Source organism: Fistularia commersonii, chromosome 1 (genome assembly GCF_037954325.1).
Source record: "Fistularia commersonii isolate RoL2024-O1a breed Wild chromosome 1, RoL_Fcom_v1.0, whole genome shotgun sequence".
NCBI classification, from domain to species: domain Eukaryota; kingdom Metazoa; phylum Chordata; class Actinopteri; order Syngnathiformes; family Fistulariidae; genus Fistularia; species Fistularia commersonii.
The window spans coordinates 21,164,954-21,190,208 of record NC_141284.1 but is presented as its reverse complement, the minus strand read 5'-3'; the positions used below and the strand labels follow the sequence as shown (position 1 = coordinate 21,190,208).

At 41.9% G+C, this 25,255-nt stretch overlaps 4 protein-coding genes across 7 annotated transcripts in view; 2 read left to right on the top strand and 2 right to left on the bottom strand.

Annotated features, from left to right (window-relative positions):
* The window catches only part of fancm (FA complementation group M), a 37,590-nt gene extending 34,983 nt beyond the window's left edge, over positions 1-2,607 (top strand). The window contains exons 20-24 of the mRNA XM_086154343.1: positions 38-477; positions 551-641; positions 803-1,151; positions 1,433-1,727; positions 2,120-2,607. Coding sequence (XP_086010469.1) covers positions 38-477; positions 551-641; positions 803-1,151; positions 1,433-1,727; positions 2,120-2,228 — 1,284 coding nt within the window. The 3' untranslated portion in view covers positions 2,229-2,607. The remainder of the gene's footprint in view (positions 1-37; positions 478-550; positions 642-802; positions 1,152-1,432; positions 1,728-2,119) is intronic.
* Positions 2,417-12,224, bottom strand: slc25a29l (solute carrier family 25 member 29-like). The gene is made up of 4 exons (XM_086154367.1): positions 11,872-12,224; positions 10,355-10,398; positions 8,655-8,738; positions 2,417-6,833 (listed from the first exon to the last, which is right to left on the bottom strand). The coding sequence occupies exons 1-4, from the start codon at positions 11,903-11,905 to the stop codon at positions 6,063-6,065; spliced, it is 933 nt and encodes a 310-aa protein (XP_086010493.1). The 5' UTR covers positions 11,906-12,224; the 3' UTR covers positions 2,417-6,062.
* A 1,494-nt stretch (positions 12,225-13,718) lies between these two features.
* On the bottom strand, positions 13,719-18,495 carry wars1 (tryptophanyl-tRNA synthetase 1). 2 transcript variants are annotated; one of them, XM_086157246.1, is made up of 11 exons: positions 18,430-18,495; positions 18,004-18,129; positions 17,218-17,434; positions 16,986-17,094; positions 16,634-16,753; positions 16,323-16,505; positions 16,091-16,191; positions 15,258-15,370; positions 15,008-15,181; positions 14,725-14,865; positions 13,719-14,511 (listed from the first exon to the last, which is right to left on the bottom strand). In XM_086157246.1, the coding sequence occupies exons 2-11, from the start codon at positions 18,115-18,117 to the stop codon at positions 14,353-14,355; spliced, it is 1,431 nt and encodes a 476-aa protein (XP_086013372.1). In that variant the 5' UTR covers positions 18,118-18,129; positions 18,430-18,495; the 3' UTR covers positions 13,719-14,352. The 2 variants fall into 2 exon arrangements, with proteins under 2 accessions (XP_086013372.1, XP_086013291.1); XM_086157165.1 differs by having other exon boundaries at positions 18,004-18,125; positions 18,430-18,475.
* A 228-nt stretch (positions 18,496-18,723) lies between these two features.
* Positions 18,724-25,255, top strand: part of wdr25 (WD repeat domain 25) — a 29,258-nt gene continuing 22,726 nt past the window's right edge. Inside the window, exons 1-2 of one of the 3 annotated variants that reach the window (XM_086154311.1) lie at positions 18,724-18,849; positions 19,241-20,034. In XM_086154311.1, the coding sequence (XP_086010437.1) occupies positions 19,348-20,034 (687 nt within the window). In that variant the 5' untranslated portion in view covers positions 18,724-18,849; positions 19,241-19,347. Of the gene's footprint in view, positions 19,001-19,240; positions 20,035-25,255 lie in introns of all 3 variants that reach the window. The other 2 variants (XM_086154301.1, XM_086154290.1) reach the window with 2 other exon arrangements.

Sequence of the window (25,255 nt, the reverse complement as noted above, 5' to 3'; positions counted from 1 at the left end):
GAGGGTTGAACTCCATCTATTTGACGTGTGCTCCCAGGTGCCCGAGATGGATGAAACCTATGCAGAGGACAGCTTCGTGGTGGGCAGCGATGTGGAAGACCTGGAGAGCTGTGAGGAAGAAGCTGAAGAGGAATCCATTGAGCTCCTGCCGGAGGACAGTTATGTGGACGGGCGCAAACAGTACGCCACAAGACGCCGTGTCTTCCTCCATAAAGCCAGAGCCGAATCTGCTACAACCAGGGCGGCATCGCCGGAGCAGACAGCCGGGGCAAAAACCAGGCGTGGCCGAGTTCTACGGATAACAGACTCTAGTGAGGAGGAGCCCGAGGAGGCTGTGACGGCTGGGGATGTTGCAGACCCGCCGCGGCAGGGGGTGAACGTCGAGTCCAGGCAGCCAAAGGCCGCCGTCTACTCTTCAACCATAGCATCGAAGATCTCTTTGCTTAGCAGGGCCCAGGGGGACCAGCAGGGTGAAAGGTACTAAAATGATTTTGGTCTTGCCCTTCGGCCGGATCACGCAGTGCTCCAGCGTTTTTGTGCTCTCCTGTAGGTGTCGCCATAGGATCGAGGAGCAACACGCGCTGTCTGACCAGCTGGACTTTGAGAAAACAGAGATGCTGTTTCAATCCAAGGAGCCTCAGGTGCCTGATGCTTGCAGCGGAATCCGTTTCATTTTACAGATCGTCATTTTTAATGATGATATTATTATGCATTTGTACATCGCCACACCCTCACCAGTGAAGATAAATAACAGGAAGTTTAAATCGTGAAATCAACATTGTTATTTTGTGTTGCTGTGCAGCTCCCCCCTGCTGTCCCCTCCCCTGCCGGGCCTCTGTTGTCCATCGGGGAGCCAGTGAGCGCACCTCCTGTTCCAGCCGGACCCATCTGCATCCTGATGGACAGCCGCTGTATAAGCAGCAGCGTGGCGCTGATGACCAGCCTGCGTCAGCGCCACGGTGTTACCGTTCATGTCTGTTCGTTGGATGGCACTTACTTCATAGTTAGCAACCGCATGGCTGTGGAGAGGCACAACCAATCGGATCTGGCTGCGTTACACAACCGGAAGCGACTGGCTGAGAGAGTGAGCAGCATGCTGCGACTGTTCGAGCGTGTTTGTTTGATTGTGGAAAGAGACAGAGCCAAGAAAGGTCAGTATGCCCTTTTTTAATGCATTTCTGCAGATCAACAATGTCTAAGTGCAATGAAAAATCCTTCAATTTCGGAAAAGCATGACCCAAGAGGCTCTTTTTGCTAAGTCCATGTAGTCTTATACAAACTGCATGCCTTCTGACACATAACTACACTTCCTGAGTTTCAAAATGCTTCAGTTTCTTATAACAGTGAAGATGCCCTTTTTTTCCTGGTTCAAACACATGGATAGTGATGTAAGCGAACTGGATTGACCATGTGAGAACTCTCACTGTTCCAGGTGAATCATCACACCCATTTCAGCGAACACGTTGCTATGACAGCACGCTGGTGTCGCTGGTTAACATAGGGGTGCGCCTGCTGTGGAGTGACAGCACAGAGGAGAGCGCCAGTCTGCTGGTAGAACTGGCGCAGCTAGAGCGGCGCAAAGGCCAGGGCATCACTGCGCCGCTGGAGGTGAAAGGTCAGCACGGGCAGCAGACCCTGCAGCTCTACCTGAGCCTTCCGTCTGTCAGCCACGTTCACGCTCTCAACATGTGCCACAACTTCACCTCAGTGGGCCAACTGATAAACAGGTACGTAAAGAGTTTCTGTGTCATAGAGAAACAGCAATGTGAAGAATGCGTGATGTTTTGCCTGTTAAATAGAGGCCTGTCACATGAACATTGGCGTCACTGCAGCCACTCGTTGCATATCCAACTTCAATGAAGTCTTATGTCATGTTCTTTGACCCTACATGCTTAAATCATGCTGTTTCTAGATGGAATGGGATTTTCTAGACTTGTCATCTCGGTACTTACTTTGTGTCTCAACCTTGTTTTCCTCTTCCACTCAGACCTGTTGAATTTCATTCGGTTCATTCTGCTTTCAATGCAAAGTGTCAGTCTGACATAATTAACATGTACAAAACCATCCTTTCAATATTGCTGCACCATTCATGACTTGTCCTCAACCCCCCCTCCCGCAGTTCAATCGAAGACATTCAGAAAGGAGGCTGTATGGGTCGATCCAGAGCAGAAGAGATCTACCGTTTCCTGCGCCACTCCTGTGACCCCTTCCTGCTCAACACGTCATAAGTATGAAAAGCCGGAAAATCGCAAGACAGCATAATTTCCAGCTCCGACCCCCCCCCAAAAAAAAAGATATCTTCATTACCCATTTTTGCTGTGGCACAACTATGCTATTACATCCATGTAGTGTGTGAAACAAGGTTTCAGGACATTCGATTAACATCTTATGTAACAAAACAAAGACCACTTCCTGGTTCATTAAGAACAATATTTATTTTATGCTGTATGTTGACAGCTTGGCTCCAGCTTGAGTATTCATGTAAGGACTCTGATAGCCAATCTGTTTACCAGACCCCATTTCTACTTGTTTAAAAAAATATTTATTTGTCGCTATCAAAGTTAAGTCTAAATAGCTCATTCTTGAATAAAACTGCTATTTTTGAAAGATTGAGTTCTGCTTTTCAATTTTGACAAGATTAGAACTCCTTGACGTTTCTTGTTTGTTAGTACTGACTGAACAGTAAGGAAACAGTTTCAGGATCTTAAGGGATAAGCTTTCTGGAAAATATCTTTATCAATGTAAAATAGATGAAGGTATGAAAATATAACCACTAAAATTTGATTTCTTATTCCCCCGAAAGCTTTGTTGGTCATCAACATGACCTCGATTTTCCCAATCCCACATAAGACTGAAGCAGCATTTGATATTTAAAGCAGCTTGTTTTAGACTGAATTCACTCACCAAGTATCAGACATAAGAACAGTTTGGGGAGGGAAAAAACGAAACAAAAATAAAATTCACATAAAAAAAAATGGGATTGGGAAAAATTAACATTTTGAAAAGTTCAGCTCAAAAAGAATGCCAATTACATGCAGCAGAGGGTCCTGAGAGCGGGACGTGGGTCAAAGATACAGTCGTGCATTTCTTGCGGACTTTCGGTTTATACTTTAAACCAGCTGAACACAATGTTACTTAGACTTAAACAAAGAGAAACTGTGCTTCCTTGCGATTGAGAGTCCAAAATCCTTTCCTTTTTCAAACAATAGGAGCTCACGTACTTTTATGCAAAGTGAACTCATTTCATTGTAATGAGACAATCACGCCAAATAGGGAAAAAAACAAAGCTCTTCCATTTAGTCAAATACTGAAATTAAAAGGTTTCACAAATGTTTGTTAAATTACAACACAGGCTTTTGATACAGTGACGTAGAATTTTTACCAAACCTGAACCATAGGTGTGAAGAGTTGCTTAGGCCTTAAACCACACCTGCCTGCAGGTGATGCAGGTTGGACTACAAAACTGATCTGAAAGTGACACAGCACCCCGTGTGGGGAAAGTTGAGCTCACAGAAAAGTGTGCTCCACATAGGTTGACATATTCCGATTCTACTTTTGCAAAAATGTGCAAAAACTACAAGCGTTTTCATCACGGGTCTCCTTACCACATTGTAATTTATCATGCTGGACATTGTTCATAATGTCAATAATAAATTATAAAATGACAAATCGATTATGATTGTCAAATACTAAAAAAAAAAATCTCCATTTCACAAATAGAGTTTTTGGGTCAAATAATCTATAATCACAGTGATGCACTTTCTAAACATCTGCATTTGTGTACTCAATCAGTACATAAAAAGTTCCTTTCCCTGGCTGGAAAGTTCCTTTCCCTGGCTGGAAAGGAACATCTTGTTTTTTAAATTTTGAAGCAGGTGATTGTGCACAGACTGGAAAATGGAAACAAGCTCAGTGACTTTGGATGTTTCATCACTTATCTGACAGCAAGTAGAGCAGGCCAAGCCCTATCTCTGAGCTAAGAGTTAGTGTCAAACCTGTTAAAAGAAATATGCTTTATTAAGGCAGTAACTTTAAAAAAGGAGTAACAAACATCTAAGTTGGATCTGAATCCAAGAGTAAAGCTATTTCATTTGTCATTTGGAAAACTCAACTAATGTCTACATAAACAATGCTTTCACTACAAACATCAGAACCAACAGACTTGAGGACAAAACGATAAACATATGACACAGTCTCATCTGTTGAACCCTCAGACACCTCCCACCATTTGAATCTTAATTTATAAACTTTGCTTACAGCTGTATCCACTAAAATTAAAATCCATATCTATAGAAGCGTACAGTACATATAAAAAGCTTACTTTGTATTTTGAACCATTTCCACATTAACTGGAAATAAATGGAAATTCTGCACCATAAGTAGAATGAACGCTTTCAAGTTTGTAATGTTAAGACACACTCTAACATAACAAACCAGGTTAGAATAAAACTCCAGACATACTGTTATGACCTAAAAGAAAAAGCCTGTAACAAGAATCTCTTGTACATCTGGAATCTTCGTAACTGTAATTGTACATTATCAATCCTGTAATAATTTCATGAAAAGGCTCCTGATTTACTTTTCACTTTAGTCAAGCTAAAAGACTAGGGAACCAACATTTGCAAGTGCAGTTATCATCGTGTGTGTGTATGTGTGTGTGTGTGTGTGTGTGTATAGTAGGGAGAGCAAGTATTTGATGTACTGCTGATTTTTCACCTGTCCCACTTTCAAAGCATCAAGAGGTCTAATTTTTATCATCGGTACTGTTCAACTGTGAGCGATGGAATCTAAAACAAAAATCCAAATAATCACATTGTATGAATTTTGAATAATTAATTTGCTTTTTATTTCATGAAAAAAAAAAAAAATCACCTACAAAGCAGTAAGAATTGCAACTCTCACAGACCTGTCAGTACTTTAAGAAGCCCTCCTGTTCTCCACTCATTACCTGTATTAACTGCGCCAGTTTGAACTCCTTACCTGCAGAAAAGACACCTGTCCACACAATCAATGAAACTCCAACCTCTCCACAATGGCAAAGACCAAGAAGCTGTGTAAGGACATCAGGGATAAAATTGTAGTCCTGCACAAGGCTGGGATGGGCTACAGGACAATGGGCAGCTGCTTGGTGAGAAGGCAACAAATGTAGGCACAATTATTAGAAAACGGGAAGAAGTTCTAGCCGATGGTCATTCTCCCTCGGTCTGGGGTTCCATGGAAGATCTCACCTCGCAGGGTATCAATGATCATGAGGCAGGTGAGGAATCAGCCCAAAACTACACGACTGGACCTGGTCAGCTGGGACCACAGTCTCAAGGCAAACCATTACTAACACACTACGCCATCATGGATTTAACTCCTGCACCGCACACAAGGCCCCCTGCTCCAGCCAGCACAGGCAAACTGAAGTTTGCCAATTGCCGTGAGAAGCATCTCAAGGTCCCAGAGTGGCCTAGCCACTCTCCAGATCTGAACCCAATGGAAAATCTTTGGAGGGAGCTGAAAGTCCATACTGCCCAGCAACTGCCCCAAAAACCTGAAGGATCTGGAGAAGATGTGTATAAAGGAGTGGGCCAAAATCTCTGCTGCAGTGTGTGCAAACCTGGTAAAGCACCACAGGAAACAGCTGACCTCTGTAATTGCCAACAAAGGTTTCTGTACCAAATATTAAGTTCTATTTTCCTGATGTATCAAATACTTATGTCATGCAATAAAATGCAAATGAATTAATTATACAATGTGATTTTCTGGATTTTTGTTTTCAGTTACTCCAGTGTTCAGTTACTCACAGTTGAAGAGTACTAATGTTAAAAAATAAATTACAGACCTCTGCATGCTTTAAGTGGGAAAAAGCTGAAAAATCAGCGGTGTATCAAATACTTGTTCTGCCCACTATATGTGTGTGTGTGTGTGTATATACACATACACACACACACACACACACACACACACACGTGCTATATATGCTCCCTTGGAGCTCCAATCATTTGAAAGATCATTTCATTTGCCAACATGGACATCGGAGCATGGACATCAGAACAGGAGACCTGTGAACTGGCAGCTCACATGCTGCTGGGTTGTGCCTGTGGCTGCAGAGGCTGCAGTGGGATTGCCTGTGGATCAGGGTCCTGCAGGCTACACTCCTCTCCCTGGCGCATGTACAATAAGAACAGAGTCACGGTGGCAAATGTGGTAGCATTCACTGGGAATGCACGGAGCAGGGTGGATGTGAGTCCACGTGTGAACACCCTCCACCCCTCCTTCTTCAAGCTTTGTCTGACACAGTCCATGATACCATTATACTGGTTGACACCACCAACCCCGTCTGCCTGTAACCGGGACTTGATCACATCTACGGGGTAGGTGGAGATCCAAGACGCAATCCCAGACATGCCTCCAGCGAAGAGCAGCTTGGGGATCATGTAGGGGTCTTCCGGCTCACAGCCCAGTGAACGCGTCAACATGTCATAGGTGAGAAAGTACACACCGAAACCCGGTGTCTCTCGGACGAGTGTGGTCACCATACCTCGATTGATCCCTCGGATTCCCTCCCTCTTGTAAATTCTGACAAGACAGTCTAGGGAATTCTTGTACATCTTTTTCTTGGACTTCTTTTCCCCAGTCCCTTGCATCTGCATGCGTGTCTTGGCCAGCTCCATCGGGCAGCATATGACACATTGGATGGCTCCTGCAGAAGCTCCAGCCAGAAACTGGTTAAGTGGTGTGTCCCGGCCAAGTTTCCTCATTGCGTTGCCCTGCACGCCAAACACTATGGCGTTGATGAAGGTCAGGCCCATCATTGGGGAGCCGATGCCTTTGTAGAGGCCAAGTGCCTGCATGTGCATGGAAATATGAATGAGCTTGTCGGGGAGAGAAAGGTGAGCTGCATCAGTACCTCTGTAGAAAACTGATCAAAGACGTATTTAAAAATTCAAAGCTCTATTTGTTATGCGCACGTATGCATTTTGATCTCTGAGATTGACTCTGAATAGGTTTTAAGTATGAAAGTTTGTCATTTTGTTAAGAATACTTGAAAGAATATTTCATATTGTCTCAGACACCCATGACCCTTGTGCCACTTGAATATTTAAATATTAATATGTGGTTTTCTCAGGGGTTAAGATATTAGGTAATAAAATCTGGCAGTCTGTAAACCAGATTAATTTGATCTTCAGGTTTCACTTTAATCTGAAAGCCCTCCCAGTTGTTATGATCCCCAATTCTACTGTGCCTTCCACCATGTCATCTTGAGCAAGGGTTATTTATTATTAGATGTTCATAGATTTTGCCAGCTGGATTCAGCAGTGTTTGGTCCGTTGCATTTTAGGTATCTGAAATAAACCGGGGAAGACCAGACTGCCAAAGTGATGCTGGGCTAAAGTTGACTACCAGCTAAAAGCTCGCTAAATGTTAACATGAAATGGACATTTTTTTTGTCTGAATCAATGATTGCTTGGTTCAAATAAATTGTACAATGAGTAAACTTTTTTTACCAAATGTCTACGAGCCAAGACCTTATGAGAATATCCAGGCCTGAAAGTGAAAATTTAATTCTTATGGGAAACAGCAGCTCAGTAACTTAAGAGTTTAGCTGACATAGTGGCCTCATAAATCTCTCCACACTAGTTATTAATGCAGATATCGTGAAATGTGTTTCGGGCCCACCCTTAAGGGCTTATTACAGACATTAATAAATACTAAAATGAACCAGCACACTTTGACAAATGTTGGCATAAAGATTTATTACTTGCAGCTAGAAGCTGGGAGTACCGCCTTGTGAGTTCACTACTGCCAACAGAAAGTAGAAAGTACAACATAGGCTAATAGAACTAATGTGACTGGTGTAGATTTAAAAAATGTGAAACCGGGGTTAATCTCAAAATGGACTTTATATAGCATTATCACCAGTTAATGGGATTCATCTGGAGAACCAGTTTCTATATGACCATTGCAACCCACTGGATACTTGGCGCTATTGCTTTTAACACATTCTCAATAAGCACCAAGTCAAAGACAAAACCTAAAACTCATAAGTGAAACAGATCATATCTAAACAGCTCCAGGAACAACGGCATGGACTAACACTAAAGGAAATGTACACTGTTTTGACTGAGAGAACCCAAAATCTTCAAATTATCTTTTGTATCCTTCCCATTCTCTTTTACCCTCACAAAAACTATGTGCCACTCCTTGCAAATCTCGTGAGGGGGAAAAAGAAAAATGTGAGGTCAGTTGTCCTGTTTTTCCTGTAATGTGTAATAATCAGACCACAAGGAGAGAACAATGTGTTATACCTAGAAACAGGTTGAGATCAAGCAACCCCCCCCCCCCCCACCCCCCCCCCCCCAAAAAAAAGAGCTGGGTGATGCCCAAAGCTTAATTTAGCCCACACGGGAATAAGGTCCTCACTGACACTGGGTAATATACACAACATGACCCCCTTAAACTCTTATCACCCCATGTTCAGAACATTCTGGCCGATGTTCTAAGAAGTGGCTGTAACCAGAGACTTAAATTAGCGCACTGAAAATTCTGAGCAAGTTTGTCTGGTAAGCAGCATGTGGCAAGGTTACGAGTGCACTTCACTCATGACATCCACTACAATCTGGAATAAAATGGGTAATTCAGTGAAAGAAAAGATTCACAAAGCTTACCGACTCCTGGCGTACGATGGACTGGAAGCAGTGGAACGTGCCGCGATACAAAGGTTTGTCCACATTTTGAACTTGAAGTCTCACCTGTGAAACAAGAGCTCCAATGTTACAGTCCCGTGGCTAAACAATACCTGCCAACTGCATATTCAACGGGTCTTTTAAATGTTTCTTTTGGGTTGGGGGGGGGGGGAACGAAAAAAAAAATTGTTCAGGGATGGGTGCAACATGTGGGTGAATTATTTAATTGAGAATGATTTTTCTTATGCCTTTTTTTTCAAGATGCCTACTGCTTTACACATGTCTTTAGGTCAAGAGTGGACATTGGGTGAGAGAAAGAAAGACCTTGACTTTACTTACTAGGTCACATATCCGTGGAGAGGTTGTTTATTTCTCTCTCTCATCTACAACACAGTGACACTGTTGCTGTTAAAGAGAGCCTCCACCAGCCCCCATGCAGACACCAGCTCACAGAGAAACAACATGGACAGCAAGGTATAAAAGAGCTACAACCAAATCATTCACCAGCCACTTCACCTCAGATAGGATGCTGGAATTTGAAGGATTTATGACACACTGAATGAAGTAAAGGTCTTCAGTGAAAACCCTCAATATTAACTGCACACAGCAATTCTACAATAAGATGTTGCAAACCATTAAAATGTTAGAGTAGAGGAACTGACAAACAAAATGAAATGAACTGAAACAAGTTCTACAACTAAGTGTACACAAGCTAATTCAATGCAAGAGTCTATGCTGTGATAGGTAAGACATCTTTCGGTGCTAAACTTCTATTCAAATTGGTAAAATTAAACAGAATATTAGCTAGGGCTGAGCGATACACTCATAACATTTCTTTAGATTTCAGGGATTTGTGAAACTCCCAACAACAGACTCCAAATACAATATCAAAAAAGGACACAAACTACACTTCAAATAATTCAAAGTGGAACTGTTTCCCTGTTCCAATTCCTCCTTTATGGACATGTGACAGCAGTTATGGGAATGCTGTCCTGCCAGTTTCAAGTCTTAAGTGTTTCTTTTGCCTTTTCAAATTCTTTCAAGTCCAGGGTCTATGTTTCATCCACTCTTCTCTATACTCTGCAATACTCATTTCTTCTACCTGTCCTGCTGTGATTACCTGTGTCACTGCATCTGGTCTTTCACATACACATTTCTGAATGATGCATGACCACAACACCCAAGACGGTATTGCCATTGGACAGTATTTACATTTGCTTGATCATATTTCATGTCTTCATCTGCTGCTGTTATTGCAGCTAGTCAGTAAAGTTCAGATAAATGAGCACCACCACTGAAACCATGACTTCTTATATTGCACTGTATGAACAGAGCTTATATTCTAGAAATTAAGAAACAGCAAATTGTTTTTTTTTTATATCACTGCAAAAAAGTACCATACCAAATTATACTGATATATCGCCCAGCCCTATATATTGCTAAAACTTCCTGTGATAGTTTAAATGTGTTATGAAAAACAAAACTTGATTGCATATTGACAATGAGGTATCACTGGTGATAATAGTTTGAAAATAAAAGCCTTTATTTATCCTGCTCACGTGTCAGCTTCACATTGTAGGTTGGCTTGTGTACCTTGGTCATCTGGATACACACTGAATATGGCAAGATTTACAGATTACCCAACATGAGTAAACAGTTAGGAAGGTGGAAACGACACCCACCTTCACAGTATCAAATGGATGACCAACCAAAACTCCAGCAGCACCTAAAAATGAGAGGAATCAGTCATGTTAAATATTGACATTAGGTTACCCTATTCAAGAAACCTGTACTCAGAGATCATCCTCCACATTTCACTCCTGCCACAAGTTTTACATTACATATGCACATATCCTATAGGTTAATTATTAACCACCACAATGGGACATCACCAACAGTACGTTTTAGAAGAGTGTAAGACCAAGTGGCACATCTTGCAACAGCCGAGTCCACCCAATGGGAGACCGAGCAAAGTAACCAGGTGGTCACTGCACCGTGCCCATAGACGAAAACAGAATTATCTACTGACCTTGACTTATGCAAATGTGATTTAAAATTCAAATAAATAGGAATATTCAATTTTTGTAAATATTCCGTTCATTTATTCAGTTGACCCATGAGGTAACCTGTCTCACATGAAGTTTACAATTTTGGCAAATATTGAGTTTCAGGCATTTGCATTTATTCTAATTCAAATCCAAAATAGTGAATACTTCAGTTTGGAGTCTTCATGTAGGCTTTTGGTACAATTAATTCATTGTCAAATGCCACTATCTGATATTACTGAAGAACAGTGGAATACCAGAGTCCTTTACAAAAATGATTTATGGGCTCTCTGTGGTTGGACAGCATTTTTATTTACTCATCAGTTAATAATCGGAAACTTAAAAACAGCAAAAAGGGACAAGACTAGGCTCTGACTGATATAGAATCTCAAGCTAATGTTAAAAAGAAACATCACTAAAGAGAACACTCAAAGACAGATGTTTTCTGGTGTTTCCTGTCTTGGAGATGCACAGACCTTGGAGAAAGACTAAACAGCTGACGAGATTCCCACCATACAACTATGAGACTTGGCTCTGGGCTGCAGAATTTCAAAAACCCTGAAAGTCACATGTACAATATCACATCCTCCATCCCAGAATCTGACACGGAAATCCAAATCACCTGCTGAGTTTGCATTAGATCTGAGTAACCTTACCTGAAATTTTGATAATGTTGCTAGTGTTTCACTGACCACTTCCTTTATTTTTGTTTACATGTTTTCCTTCCCGAGTCAAACATCTTTATATAATAACTTGATTTGACACAACACATTAAAATGCATATTTATTTCAGTGTGTGCGTGGCTTTTCGTCGATAACAAATCAGCGACACCCCTCCTGCAGGTGAGTTAACCTTATGGAATGTGGCTGCGGCGCAAATCTAGACAATCTATGTTTTACAGCGTACTTCTGCTGGAACTTTGATTTAAAATCCAGCTTTTCCTCCGTCATTTAATGGCAGCGTAACTCCGAAATTCTAAATACGTGGCACCCGGACACAAGCCAGATATTGAAGCAGACGGAGAAAAAAGGAAAAGAAAAAAAAACTGGCGTGGACAAGTCAAACTGTCTACGTCTGGCTAATGCTAGCTAGCTTGAACTTGTCGACTGGCTAAACGTGGCAGGCTAACATCAACACCGGCTAGCGCGCTTACCTCCCGCACAGCCCGCAGCGAAGTCCAATGCCATTCCCTTAAAAATAAAATAAAACAAAACTAACAATTTCAACCCTCCCCAGGTCACAAGAGTTAAGACTATTTTCCGTTCGTCCAACAACTTTTACAACCGACGGCTTGGTGTGCGGCCAAGCTGGTTAGCTTAGTAAAGGAGTCTCCTTCTGTGGGGTTCCCGGATGCGGAAGCGGTAGAGGAGAAGGTTTGCAGGCTGGCCGAGCTCACATGGACGCGCCAGCTCCGTGCTTAAAGTATGCGGGGTGTTTGTGTCTGCTTGGTGCGCTCTCACCGCCGGCTACCTTCCACCCCCTGAGAACCCGGTCTATTTCAGTACCGAGGCGGGGTTTCGGGGGGCGGGGGAAGTAGGAGCGTGTTTGACCTTTATAAGGCAGTCCAATCATCTAACCGGGAGGAAGACACCTCCCTCCGTGGGCACCACCGGCCCTCTGCGGTCATTGGCTGCTCCCCGGTGCGGCGGCGGACGTCAGGGCGGCGGGGCTCCTGATCAACAGTGCTATCATGGGGGGCGTCGTCGATGCGTGTGTGTGTGTGTGTGTGTGTGTGTGTGTGTGTGTGTGTGTGTGTGTGTGTGTGTGTGTGTGCGCGCGCGCGCGCGTGTGTTTGCCCTTGATGACAGTCCACAACCCCTGGTAGTCTTAATAGAGAAAACCTAACATAAATAACAATTAAATATATCCTGCAAAATTTTGTTTTAGGGGGAAAACACAAAACGCTTAAAATAACATGCACATCCTGTCAAATATATGTGTACAAATATATGCATATGTTAGTTGTCCCTGGAAACTAAGTTCTTGCAAACAGAAGGCTCATGATCTTGTGGAAACTATGTTTTTTGGGGGATTACGCAAACCATCCTCTTTAAATGTCTCACTTTGTGATTGGTTAGGAATCTCAAATATAACAAAAGTGATGTGAATTCTGAATTTCTGGCCAAAAAATAAAGTGGTACAGGTTCCCAATCTTATTTTGTCATTTGACTGTAAATGATATGACAATGTTATGGCATATAACAGAATATTACTAGGGGACACAGCAAAGGTTTAAAAGGGTTAGTCAGTTAAACACACATTAATGTGTGTAAATATTGACTTTCAACTGAAGTCTGAGGATTACCCCCCTCCTTCCCAACATGTTATTCATACAAAAAAAAATTCCCAGATGAAGTTCACAGCTCTTCTGAACATACTCATACTTAGCTAAATAGATACGTAGCTCAATTATCTTCAATGAGAACTTTTAACTTTTCCAATGTATGTAGTGGGAAACTGGATTTAAATGTTTCTATAAAAAGTTTCTTTAAAGAAATCAGTCTACTTTGGAACACTTTTGTCTAAACCTACAAGAGGGAACCAACACTTCAGAATAGAGTTGTGATTTTACTTATTTTCTTTGACTGTAAATATACTATGGGATGTGCTGCTGATATCCCAAAGACATGCTCCAGTCATCTTGCACCAAACAGAACACTTAAATATTACTGTGGTTGTTTAATAACACCATGTGTCTCCAATACAGCTGCATCCATTACATGGGTCATATGATGGCTTTATTGTAAAATAGAGGGTCGTGGCTTGGTTGTCGGATGTGTTTGTAAGATAATAGCAACCAGAACGACTACATTTGGCTGTCCTACATAGCCATGGCAGACCAGCCACTAATTTGAATTATTATTACCCCTTGTTCTCACATTGTTGTTTTTAAATCTGGCAGAATTTTGGCTGACAACATTGTACATCATCAAATGTTGTTCTTAACGTGTTGATATTGTGCATTTTGTGAAAAATTAGCACTCTGTTCACGATCATAAGTTGTAATTATTTGAAATTATGTTTAATGGTACAAACAGTACACTTAGGAATTTTAGGTTCCTTGGGGTTAAACGCGGGAACAACTATATGTGTTCTTCCCACACCATGCTTAGAGAAAGCATGAACTTGTTTCACTTAGTTTTTGCAATTATCGGTCTTGGCTCTCATGAATAAGAAACCCAACTGCAACTTGCTGATATATGCAAATAATGGCAGGCGATGGAGGTCTGTAATATCATATTATGCTTTTTCATCACACCATGATTACATAAGTTGTTGTTCTTTGACTATGTCCAAGTTAATGTTACACTTGAAAAGAACATCCTCCCCCCTGCTTTGAGCGCTTGGAGCTGCAGACACCTGACGGGGGCTGACGTGCCTTTTAGTGCAGCATGAAGCCAACAGGAAGTATGACGATTATCATGAGGTTTCATGAAATTTCATGCTTAATGTGACACAGAGGCATAGTCCTTTGTTCCGGTGATCCAGCGGGATGAAACATTTATATCCAGTTCTGATGCAAACTACTATATTTGTCTTTTTTCTAATTTAGCCCATAACAGAATCAGGGTTTTAATTTGTGGTTTATGGTGTACTGACAGATGGACCAAGACACATCAGCTGCTTCAAGGGGCTAAAAGTTAAAATTAAGAGGCCTCGGGGTCATGAACTTCTTCACTTGCTCGTCCGTAACTTGCTTTCGTCGCTCTTGATGCTCCATGATCATTGGCTGCAGGGCTTCGATCAAAATCTTTTTCAGTTCTCCAGTTAGAAGAGCTCCACTTGTGTAGTCCTATCAAGACAAGTGTTGGCGAAGTGCAAAGCGGTTTGGGGTACAGATAGGTTGTTCAGATGGAAGGTGATGTTGAACAGAGAAATGAAAACAGTGAACATTATCAAAAGTAAAGCAACATAAAATGTATCATCATCAGCAAACAAATACTACAAAAAATGAATGCTTCAAAATGTAAGAGTTTAGAAAAATTAGTTTTTTTTCCATCCTCACCTTTCTGATTGTCTCCAACTGTTCATCATCCTCCAGGAAGAAGGTGAGGTACATGAAGGAGACATCAACATCTGCATTGCCTCCATACTTTCGGTGCTCTTCTACTGTGTCTTTTCCTCCCGAAAATGCATGTTTATTTATCTGTCAGCAAATGTTTGACACATATGATCAGTTGGGACACCCTGAAGTAATGCGTCTAAACATATTGCATTTCATTCATTCATTCATTCATTTATAACAGTTATAAAAGGACAAAATGCAACTAATTTGTTTCTGGTGGCACCTTGTTTTTGATCTGTTTGGGTGTATCTGTGAGAAAGATAGAGGAGTTGGCATCACTCGCGCTCATCTTTGTCTGTGCTCCCTGCAGGGCAGGGAAGAAGGTGGAGTGCAGCAGGGCTGGCTTGGGGTAGCCGATCCTTGGTGCAACATCTCGAGTCATTCTAAAGTACGGGTCCTGGGCAGAAGTTTGAATGCATTAGTAATCATTGGGGTGTGTGGTTTGTTATGTTTTCTCATGATGCTGATCAGACCTGGTCTATAGCACAGGGGATAAGACACTGAATGTCTTTTCTGCTTCCAAAAATATGTGGAAAGGAGTTACTGAAGGATGGGGCAGCTTGAATGGCTGGGAAGCTTATCTTTCCTGTGAAGATGAAAATGAATTTATTTATAACATAGACACTGTTTAAGTGGGAGAGACAAAAAAACATGTAATAATATTCAGTCACCCCCTTTAAAAATAAAAACAATAAAATGTTCCCTTTTCAGAAGTACTGATGGAATGGACAGCCATGATAATGTTCTGTATGTTTGATTAAAATTGCCTTTTTTCCTTAACAGAAAAAAATCATATTACTTAATCATACACATAGAATTTTATCTATCCCTTTGCTTTTCAAAAACAGGAATTTAAAGATCTAGGTTTTGGGAAATCCAATTTTCCTAATTCCTTAAAATAAACAGAGTTCATTCATGGCAGGTAAAGCATATTAATCTTATGTTACTTTTCCCTTTGCTTTTCAAAAACAAGAATTTAAAGAACTAGGTTTTGGGAAATCCAATTTTCCTAATTCCTTAAAATAATCACAGAGTTCATTCATGGCAGAAAAAGCATATTAAACTAATGTCACTTTCATAAATGAGTATCGTGCTAGTGAACACATTTAAATCAGAAGATGAATTAAAAAAAAAAAAACTTTGCAAGAGCCTTCAATTCACTGGCATTTTATTTACTGCCTGCATTCAACGGATGCAAGTTCATTATGGATGTAATGACACTATGTAATATTTTCTCTTTGTGACCAGTTTAAGGAAACTTTTTGCATATTCTTTTGAAATGCAGAATAATTTTCATTTGTCTTACCAATACAGTCACTGTCTGTGAAGCCAAAGATGCCTTTGACCTGGTTGAAAGTCACATGCTTCTGGATCTTCACCACATTCCTATAGAATTCAGCGGAGGCACTGGGGGGAAAACAGCATAAAAATAAAGATTTTAAAAAAGGGCGATCGCTCAAATTTATAAAGGCCCTGCAGGTAAACCACAGTTTAGATAGAGACTGAAATTGTAAAGATTGTCTTCTGTCATATTTTACCCCATGTAGTCAAGGTCAGAAAAGATGAAGGTCTTGTTTACATCAAATCCACACGCAATAATGTCCTTGGCGTTTTCCACGGCAAAGCGATGGCATTCTTCAAGTGTCAGATCCTTCCACAGGTACTTCTCATCATCAGTGAGCTGAATGACAAGTGGGATGTCAAAAACATCCTGCAGCCATCTGCAAGAAGGGGGTGGGCAAATTCAGAGCCATTAAGCCCATGTAATTCTCTGCTGAATGACACATCAGCCAGAGCTTCATTTTACTCTGACAGCGGTGGTGGTTATTCCTGGCAAAGAAAAACTCACTTTGTGAAGATGAAGGGGATGAGGTGGCCAACATGCATGGCCTCAGATGATGGACCTCTGCCTGTATAAAGATAGAAGGACTTGTGCTTCTCATATGCATCCAAAACCTGATGCATATCTCTGCAAAAACACAGCAGGAAATGATTAACTGATGTCTCATTTACCTCCATTTTAGCTTAAACATTCAAAATTATTGTTTTTATCATGTTGCATTATCTGTGAGTTTAGACTTTTGAACTGGCAATAGATTAATTATCATCACACACCTAGTACAAAAATCATATCAAAAGCAAGGAGTTTAAACTTTTGAAACACCATATTGCTTAAATATTTAACTTTGCAAAATGCTCACCTGTGTGAGAAAAAGATTCCTCTTCGAAGAAATCGATGAGGTTTCTGTCCAGAAACCTTTTCTATTCTGTCCACCAACTCTTTGTCAATTTTATTACTGCCAAACCTCACTACAGAATGACACCAGAAAAATGTGGTTATAACAACAACTATTGCCTCAACCTCGTGTTGCAGGTAAAAAAAACAAAGAAATTAAGACCAGAAGTTTTACTTGAAGATCAATGTTGACTTACCAATGAGTTTGTCATAATCTACACCCTTTGCATTGGTGGTGGAGACGTTCCACGGGTCAACTGTGTCTTCATCGTTAGCACCATCTTCTGTTAAATTATTTTGGGAGACAAGACAGTTTTCTGATGGTGGGCACCCTGCTTTGTAATCTTGGCCTGTGACCTGTTTGTAGTCCACTTTCAATTTCAGCAGTGACTGGATGGCAGCATCAATTTCGGCCTGCAAAATTTCAAAATAGATCAGATGAAAACCATGGGCATGGGCATTGAATGGCATTGCAAATACTGCTATCAACATAAATTGTTTATTAATACATGGATTTTTCTCCTCAGCAAACACTAACCCTGCTTTTATGTCCGTTTCAGACATTGTAAGAATACTACATCATAGTCTGACATTAACCAGCACTAACTGTCTGCAGAAATAAACAAGGCAAGGATGCCATGAACAAAACCATGAGGTAAACAGACTGATTTTAAAATGAGTGGGTTGTGCCAAAAACATCTGTTTTAGGGAGTCATGGCTATGTGATTATTTTTCAAGTTAAACTTTGATGCTTGTCTCAACATAACGCAGCCCTTTGCTGACTTAACATCCCGATGTTTTTCCCTGAGGTCAGAGAAATCTTGTAGTGAAAACACTGAGCTCCTCAATCTTGGGCAAAGTCAACCAAAAACGTTTTGAATGACTGAATAATATGGGCAATAGATTCGGGGGAAAAAAAAACAGGATTAAAAGGTTTGCCAACCCACATGTATGCTTTTACATTGTGTTAAAATAAACCATACCTTCTCCGCCTTTGCGGTCTTCAAGGCTCTCACTTTGTCTCCCTGCGCCGTCACTTTCTCAAAGAGCTCCATCGGACTCTTCGCTCCTTCCCCGGCTCCCTGGCAATCTGTCATGTTCCACACTGGCTGAACATGTAAGGTGGGACAAAAAAATTAATCACCTTTAGCAAAATGCATTCCTGAATCCTCCCCAGCTTTTAATTTTCCTCGAAGCATCACTGAACCTCAAATCACAACAAATAAAGAAACCATATGCAACTATACAAAGCCAACCGGTGGAGCTAGCTATTCGGCAACGACGACTGTGACATCTGGTATTATATTAACGTGAAAATGTCAGATTAAATAATTGGTACCTTAACCGCAATTGCGATAAATGAGATAAACATTCCACACAAGAATATTTAATTTAACTGTCAATCGTACCGTTAAAGGCTCTTCGGTAAACTGACAGCTCACTCATTCAACTTGCATCAGCCTGAGAGCGAATTGTTGTTCCGGTAAAAAACCTCCCCGCTGAAAACAGCTTGTGCTAACGTTCCTGGTCTTTTTCCTTAAACCATTCCAACATAAGAAAATGAATCTAATTTAATTTAATAAAAAAAAAATAAATCCCCTATATTCTCATGCTATCTCAGCACTATTTTATTGCAAATATATGTAATATCAAAGTGTCGGAAAAGGCGGACTCTTTTCCCTGTAACACACATCCTTTCAAAAGAAAAGTCCGGCTAGCTTTTGGAGCGGATCGCGTTGTTCTCCGTTTGCTGCGCGGTATGACTTAGAAATGTTTTGGTTTCCCAAAAATTGGACCTATCTGGATGCAGGCTTCTCCGTCTAAATAGGGTACGTAGTTTATCCGTGTGTAAGTTAGAGTTATTAAGCCGCGTCAAAATCTCAAATAACAACTCAATGTCGAGACAACGTGAATGTAAGGAGAACAACTTAACACAGCCTCCAAAGGCAATTTCAGTCTCTACAATAACGTGTTATGTTGGTGAGTTATTCGAGTTAATGCGTAAAAGAAATGACTTCTTTTGTGTAAATGTTAGGTTTGACTGAAATGATCAGATCATATTTATATTCTCCTCTACCTGCGTTAAGGCAACGCTCTCACAGTAAAACAACATTCAGAGTGCCAATATTTTACGTCGCCCACGTAGTTTTCATTGTAGAAGTTTTTTTTTTTTTTTTTTTTTTTTTTTTAAATTGGTCATTCTTTATTTTTTGTTGTCAGGAGTGGGAATCCGAGCGAGCACTAGATGTCACCCTTCAGCTTCTAATAAGCCAGCAGATCGTGATCGCAACATCCCATCTGCTCAGAGACATGAGAGTCACTTGAAGATGTCTTCATTGGTCGCCTACGAGGAATCTGACTCTGAGTCCGAGGATGGCTCTCCGGCTCAAAGCCTCGGAGGAGCGGCAGCTTCTGTTTTGGCCAGATCTTGCCATCAAGCGAAAGAACAAAAAGCAGTCAGGGAAAGTAATTCCCCGGCAGAATTCAGCCAGCGCGGCTCCGGAGTTGGCTTTGAGAGTCACAGAAGCACAAGCACATCAAAAAACTCTTTTGAAATGAAAGTTTGTGACGATAGCGCAGCTCCAGATAAGGACCTTCTCGATACGGCAAGTAATCTGAGCTTTCCGGACGCTCCGGTGAGCCTCCATCCAATACAGACTTTACCTTACATGCCACAAAATGCCTGCGATTGGACAAACACAGCGAAAAGACACAATATCACCCGACCTGGTGTCAGACCGTATATTCCCAAGAGACAGAGACTTTCGTCCTCACTCGAGAAAGCTGACCCAAATCCAGCAGAGCATGTCCAGAACAAGACCATCCAAGTTCTCTCAGACGTGTCTGCGAAAGTGAAGCTGTATCTTACTCAGGAACCAAGTGCTGCCAGGACTCCAAGGAGGTTTTTGATGAGCCTGGGAGGCCATCAGGGCCCGGTCAACACAGTGAGATGGTGTCCAGTGCCTCATCTCAGCCATCTGCTGCTCTCTGCCTCAATGGACCAGACATTCAAGGTAATAAAAAGAACTTAAAGACAAAAACTTGCTTCAGAATGATTGACGAAAAAGAAATAATTTTAAAGCGTTTCAGATAAAATGTGGTCATGTAAATTTGCCTTCTTGGCATTGAAACCTTTTTGTTAAAAGTGTGTGCGTGTGTGCTGACTGTACAAGTAAACAGGAAGAGCTGTAGTTCTCTGAACAGGCAAATTTTGGCATTGCAGTGATGGATGTCAGGTCATCTAATGTTTTGAACCAAATTCAAGCCCATATTCCCTTTGTGTTTTGCTGGTTGGTCTTGGTCAATTGAGCAACTTAAGCCTGCAACCTGACCTATAATGTAAAATCTTCCATTTGTTATATTATCGTTGACTTCATTTGTAGTCGAGTAGCATATAATGTTTGCATTCATGAGCTGTTTTGAACCCGTGATGTTACCGCTGAAACATCTTTAGCAACCAGCTCCACCAGACGTCACCTAGATTCCATATAGACATCAATTCCAAGTTAAAAGGACATAAACCAAACACAAGAGGCCGATCAATTCAACGTCTGTTAGTGGTCGGACAAACATTACAAGCACTTTGAACAACACTCTGGTTGACATTAACATCAAACCCTTGATTTACAACCATCAACCTATCAGCAATAAAAGATCCTGGTGTGTGGACTCGATCATTTCCATGTTTAAAAGATGCATCTTGATTTGTTTACGACAGAGCTTGAGAACAACAAAACCATTTTAATCTCACATGTTGTCAGTCATTTAGATCAAATGGTTAGCGTCCGACATCACCTGAGTAAACATCTTAAATATGTTAATGCACAGTTTGGTGCCTGCTGGGAATATAGATAGTTATTTGTCCCTCATGCTAAAGCCATTAGTAGTCCTAATGTTGTGGCTGATCTATGTACTGTATTTATCAATGCATATTCAGGCAGGTGCCAATTGCAAGAGGGAGTTCTACAGGGATAACACTTATCTGATATCCAATTAAACTGCCATGGAGTTAAAAACACAGATAATAAAAGGCCTGCCTCCTCATTGCACAAACCCTATTCTTCAGAATCATATCTGTCACTGTCGGTTGAATGTATGTCAGGACCCCCGTGTGTGTGTGTGTGTGTGTGTGTGTGTGTGTGTGTGTGTGTGTGTGTGTGTGTGCGTGTGTGCGTGTGTGCGTGCGTGCGCGCGTGCGTGCGTGCGTGCGTGCGTATGTGTGTGCGTATGTGTCACAACAGGAAATCCCTCTATTTCTGTATTCTAAAGGTCAAGAAATGCAGGTTTCTGCCAATGACTATATTTCTACCCGTTGTGAAACCTCACACCCCACCAATATCCTATGTGAGCCCAGAATAATTAATTCTTTAAATATGTATGAGTCTATTTACATAATCATAGAAGTGCAGCAGTATGGCAGCCTCCTCTTCTCGCACCTGGAAGAGGTTGGGAGCAGATGGTTTGAGACAAGAATTAGAGAGCAGTTGAAGGGAGCCCTGGCTACCTTGCCAGAGGTTTTCTGTGAGACTATTAGATCGATTCACTTATTTATTACCATCTTGCGAACTTTTAGCCTCGTCGCAGAAATCAACGGGTTCATCAGTTACATAACGATGTACATATTAGATCTAACAAACAGTTGTTGTATTTCATTATATACTATCATATGGCTGCAGAGTTATATCAGATTTCCTTTGATATGAAACATTTGAATATTAATTATTAGATTAGTACTTATTCTGTCTGTCCAAACATGGCCCATTGATTTGGGTTTTGTTATCAACCAAACCATCAGTTTAGGCAGGAGATTGATTAACTCGTGTGATTTTTAGATTTCAAAAAAAAGACCCAAAACAATGTAAATGGTATCATACTTTGAAGAGTTGAAACATGATTTTACACTTGTGAATTTAGCCTGCTGCTCCTGTACAGTTGTCCTGCTGTCATCTTTCAGTGATTTTAAACCACAGTCTTTTTTTTTTCTCCCAATTATTTGCGGCTGAAGAAACCAAAGGGACTCACTCATTTTCTCCTTACGCTTTTGTTTCTTTCACAAGCTCACTGCTCATCCACCTCCATTCTCTATATCAGTTCCTTAGAGGCAAAAGACAGTCTTATTATTTCTAGACTGTTTGCAGCCATTGTTGCCATGACTACAGCAGGTGTAAGGCCGTAGTTCTAAGTTGATAACACGAATACTAATTTGGTTTTAATTACCGAGAGCCATTTAGAAAGCAGATTACCCAATGAGTCATCAGCAAGGATTCGCTCTGCATGTTTGTTTAAGTGGCCGGTGAAATTAAAGGGGCTGCAAATAAACAAGGACTCATTTTCATCTATGCGAGGATCCAACACTGTATAATTATTGCACCTGTTTTTAACTTTGCAGTGCCTGATGTTGCATTTCATCAATGCTGCCTTTCACAGAGGGAAATCTGGCTTCTCTTTTGTTTCACGCAGGACTATTTTGTTAAATATTTCTGAAAGGTTCCTGGCCACAGAGCCTACAATCACATGCTAGTGACAGACTCTCATATCGCCTCTAGGTGACAGTGTTTCCCCAAGACATGTAGTGCACAAAGACTAGCACAATTGGTGGAAACGGTCCAAATCATAGCACAACTGTGATATTTTAGCTTTTTTGCAATTCAGTGGAACTGCTTTTTGTCAGTTTTGCCTCCCTTTCATAACCCAGAAACCTGACTAGTATTCTTCTTGTTGAATTATTTTGAGATTGATTAATATGTCACTTTTGCCCATCCAATCTTCCTCTGTGCTCCAAAGGAGCTGTGCTACAGTTCTCCCCATGTGTTTTATAACGCTGTATGAAGAGTCATATTCAATAATGAAACAGACGGGAACTCCGGTGCCCCACAGATCTTCAAAGATACTCCGTGGCCTTGGCAGGGCTGCGAGTGCAAAAGACATCTCTCATCATTGGTATACTTGATCACAGCAGGCACCAGACAGGACCACCTGCTGGTTTTCAGGCTAGACCACGGAGCGAAGTCTCATAAGTCACACAACATGACTAATGAGAATTATAGTTGCGTCAAAAGATCATCTAATAGAAAGCTTGTCACAGTATAAACATTCGCTTGTGTCAAGTAATCCGTTTGAAGCGCGGTTGCAAGCAAATCACAGCAATTACAAACATGGAGCCAAATCAACAGTCTTTCACTTTAGCACTTTCTATAAATCACCATCTGTGTTCAGGCAATTGCTGCACTTTATTTGTAGTGTGGTGTTACTTTGCGGACCAGTGAGGGGGTAAATACATGGATGCTTTGCTCTATTTATGGCTAGTGAAACATCTGAGCAGTGTGGAACTACTAAGGCATTTCACCACTGATCGACGCAAAGTTTAGTTTTACATTTTATATTTATTTACAATTATTAAACAACTAGAAAGATCATTTTTCCCTTCTTAATACTGCAAAAACATGATTTTTATTCTTACCTTGTCAATTTTTTCGTTCTCAGAAAAAAATCAGAATTTCAGAAAATGTATTGATTAAATAAATACGTTGGCAAAGAAGCACTGTGTGTACCTCCCCTTAAGAAAGTTAAACACGGAGTGTGTGGATCTTTCTAAATTTCGTTGAAATGACCTAAGCTTTCAACCATCAGTCGTGATTTGTTCAATTAGCTGTTGATTTGTGTGGTTACGTACGCGGGATGTGTTGAGTTTCAGCTGGTTATGACATCAGGATCACAGCACCTCTGCGTGCGTGTGGATCATTTGATTTCAGTTTTTCCGAGCTAGAACTGGTGAGCTTAATATATTTACATTGTCTCCTATGGATTTGACCTCGTGGTCGTATCGTCGGACTTGCGGCTCCATGTCCTGGACACGCAGGGGACGAGAGGGGCGGAACTGTCAACTGATCATGACCTGGTGGTGAGTCGGCTCCGATGGTGGGGGAGGATGCCGGTCAGACTTGGTAGACCCAAACATAATGTGTGGGTCTGCTGGGAACGTGTAGCAGGGTCCCCTGTCAGAAGGAGTTTCAACTCCCACCTCTGGCAGAACTACAATCACGTCCCGAGGGAGGCGGAGGACATTGAATCCGAATGGGCCATGTTCCGTGCTTCCATTGTTGAGGTGGCACTTGGTAGCTGCGGCTGTAAGGCGGTCGGCACCTGTTGGGATGGCAGCCCTCGAACCTGCTGGTGGACTCCAGCGGTGAGGGATGCCACCAAACTGAAGAAGGAGTCCTATCGGGCCTTTCTGGCCTGTGCGGCTCCAGAGGAAGCTGGCAGATACCGGCAGGAGAACGATTTCCAGTGGGCGCTGAGGGAATCCTGGTCCGCCATCTGGCGGCTCAGGAGGGGGAACACTGTGTACAGTGGGGGTGGGGTGCTGCTACCTCGACATGTTGTAGATCAGTGGCAGGAATACATCCGAGACCTCCTCAACTTTGTTGAAACACCTTCCAATGAGGAAGCAGAGCTGCTTCCAATGAGGAAGCAGAGCTGAGGACTCTGGGGATCGGAGGGTGTGCTCCTACTACGGGGGATCACAGTCCTCAGCCTCCCTGGTAAGGTCTATTCAGCGGTGTAGGAGAAGAGGGTCCACTGGGTTGTTGAATCTCGGATCCAGGAAGAGCAGTGTGGTTTTCGTCCTTGTCGTGGAACAGTGGACCAATTCTATACCCTCGGCAGGGTCCTCGATTGGGCATGGGAGTTTGCCGACCAGTTTTCATGTGTTATGTAGATCTGGAGAAGGCATTCAACTGTGTCCCACGTGCAATCCTGTGGGGGGTGCTCCGGGAGTATGGGGTACCGAACCCCGTCATATGGGCTGTTTGGTCCCTGTATGGGTGTTGGATCTTGGTATGCATTGCCGGTTGTAAGTCGGACCCATTTCCGGCAAGAGTTGGACTCTGCCAGGGCTGCCCTTTGTCACTGATTCTGTTCATAACATTTTTGGACAGAATTTCTAGGCACAGCCAGGGCGTCAAGGAGATCCGGTTTGGTGGCCACAGGATCGAGTCTCTGCTTTTTGCAGATGTTGTTCTGTTGGCTTCATCAGGCCATGATCTCCAGTTTGGAACAGTTTGCAGCCAAGTGTGAAGCGGCTGGGATGAGGATCAGCACCTCCAAATCCCAGACCATGGTGCTCAACTGGAAACAGGTGGAATGCCCACTCAAGGTCGGGGAAGAGGTCCTGGAAAAGGCGTTCAAGTGGAGGGGTTCAAGTACTTGGGGTCTTGTTCATGAGTGAGGGAAGGA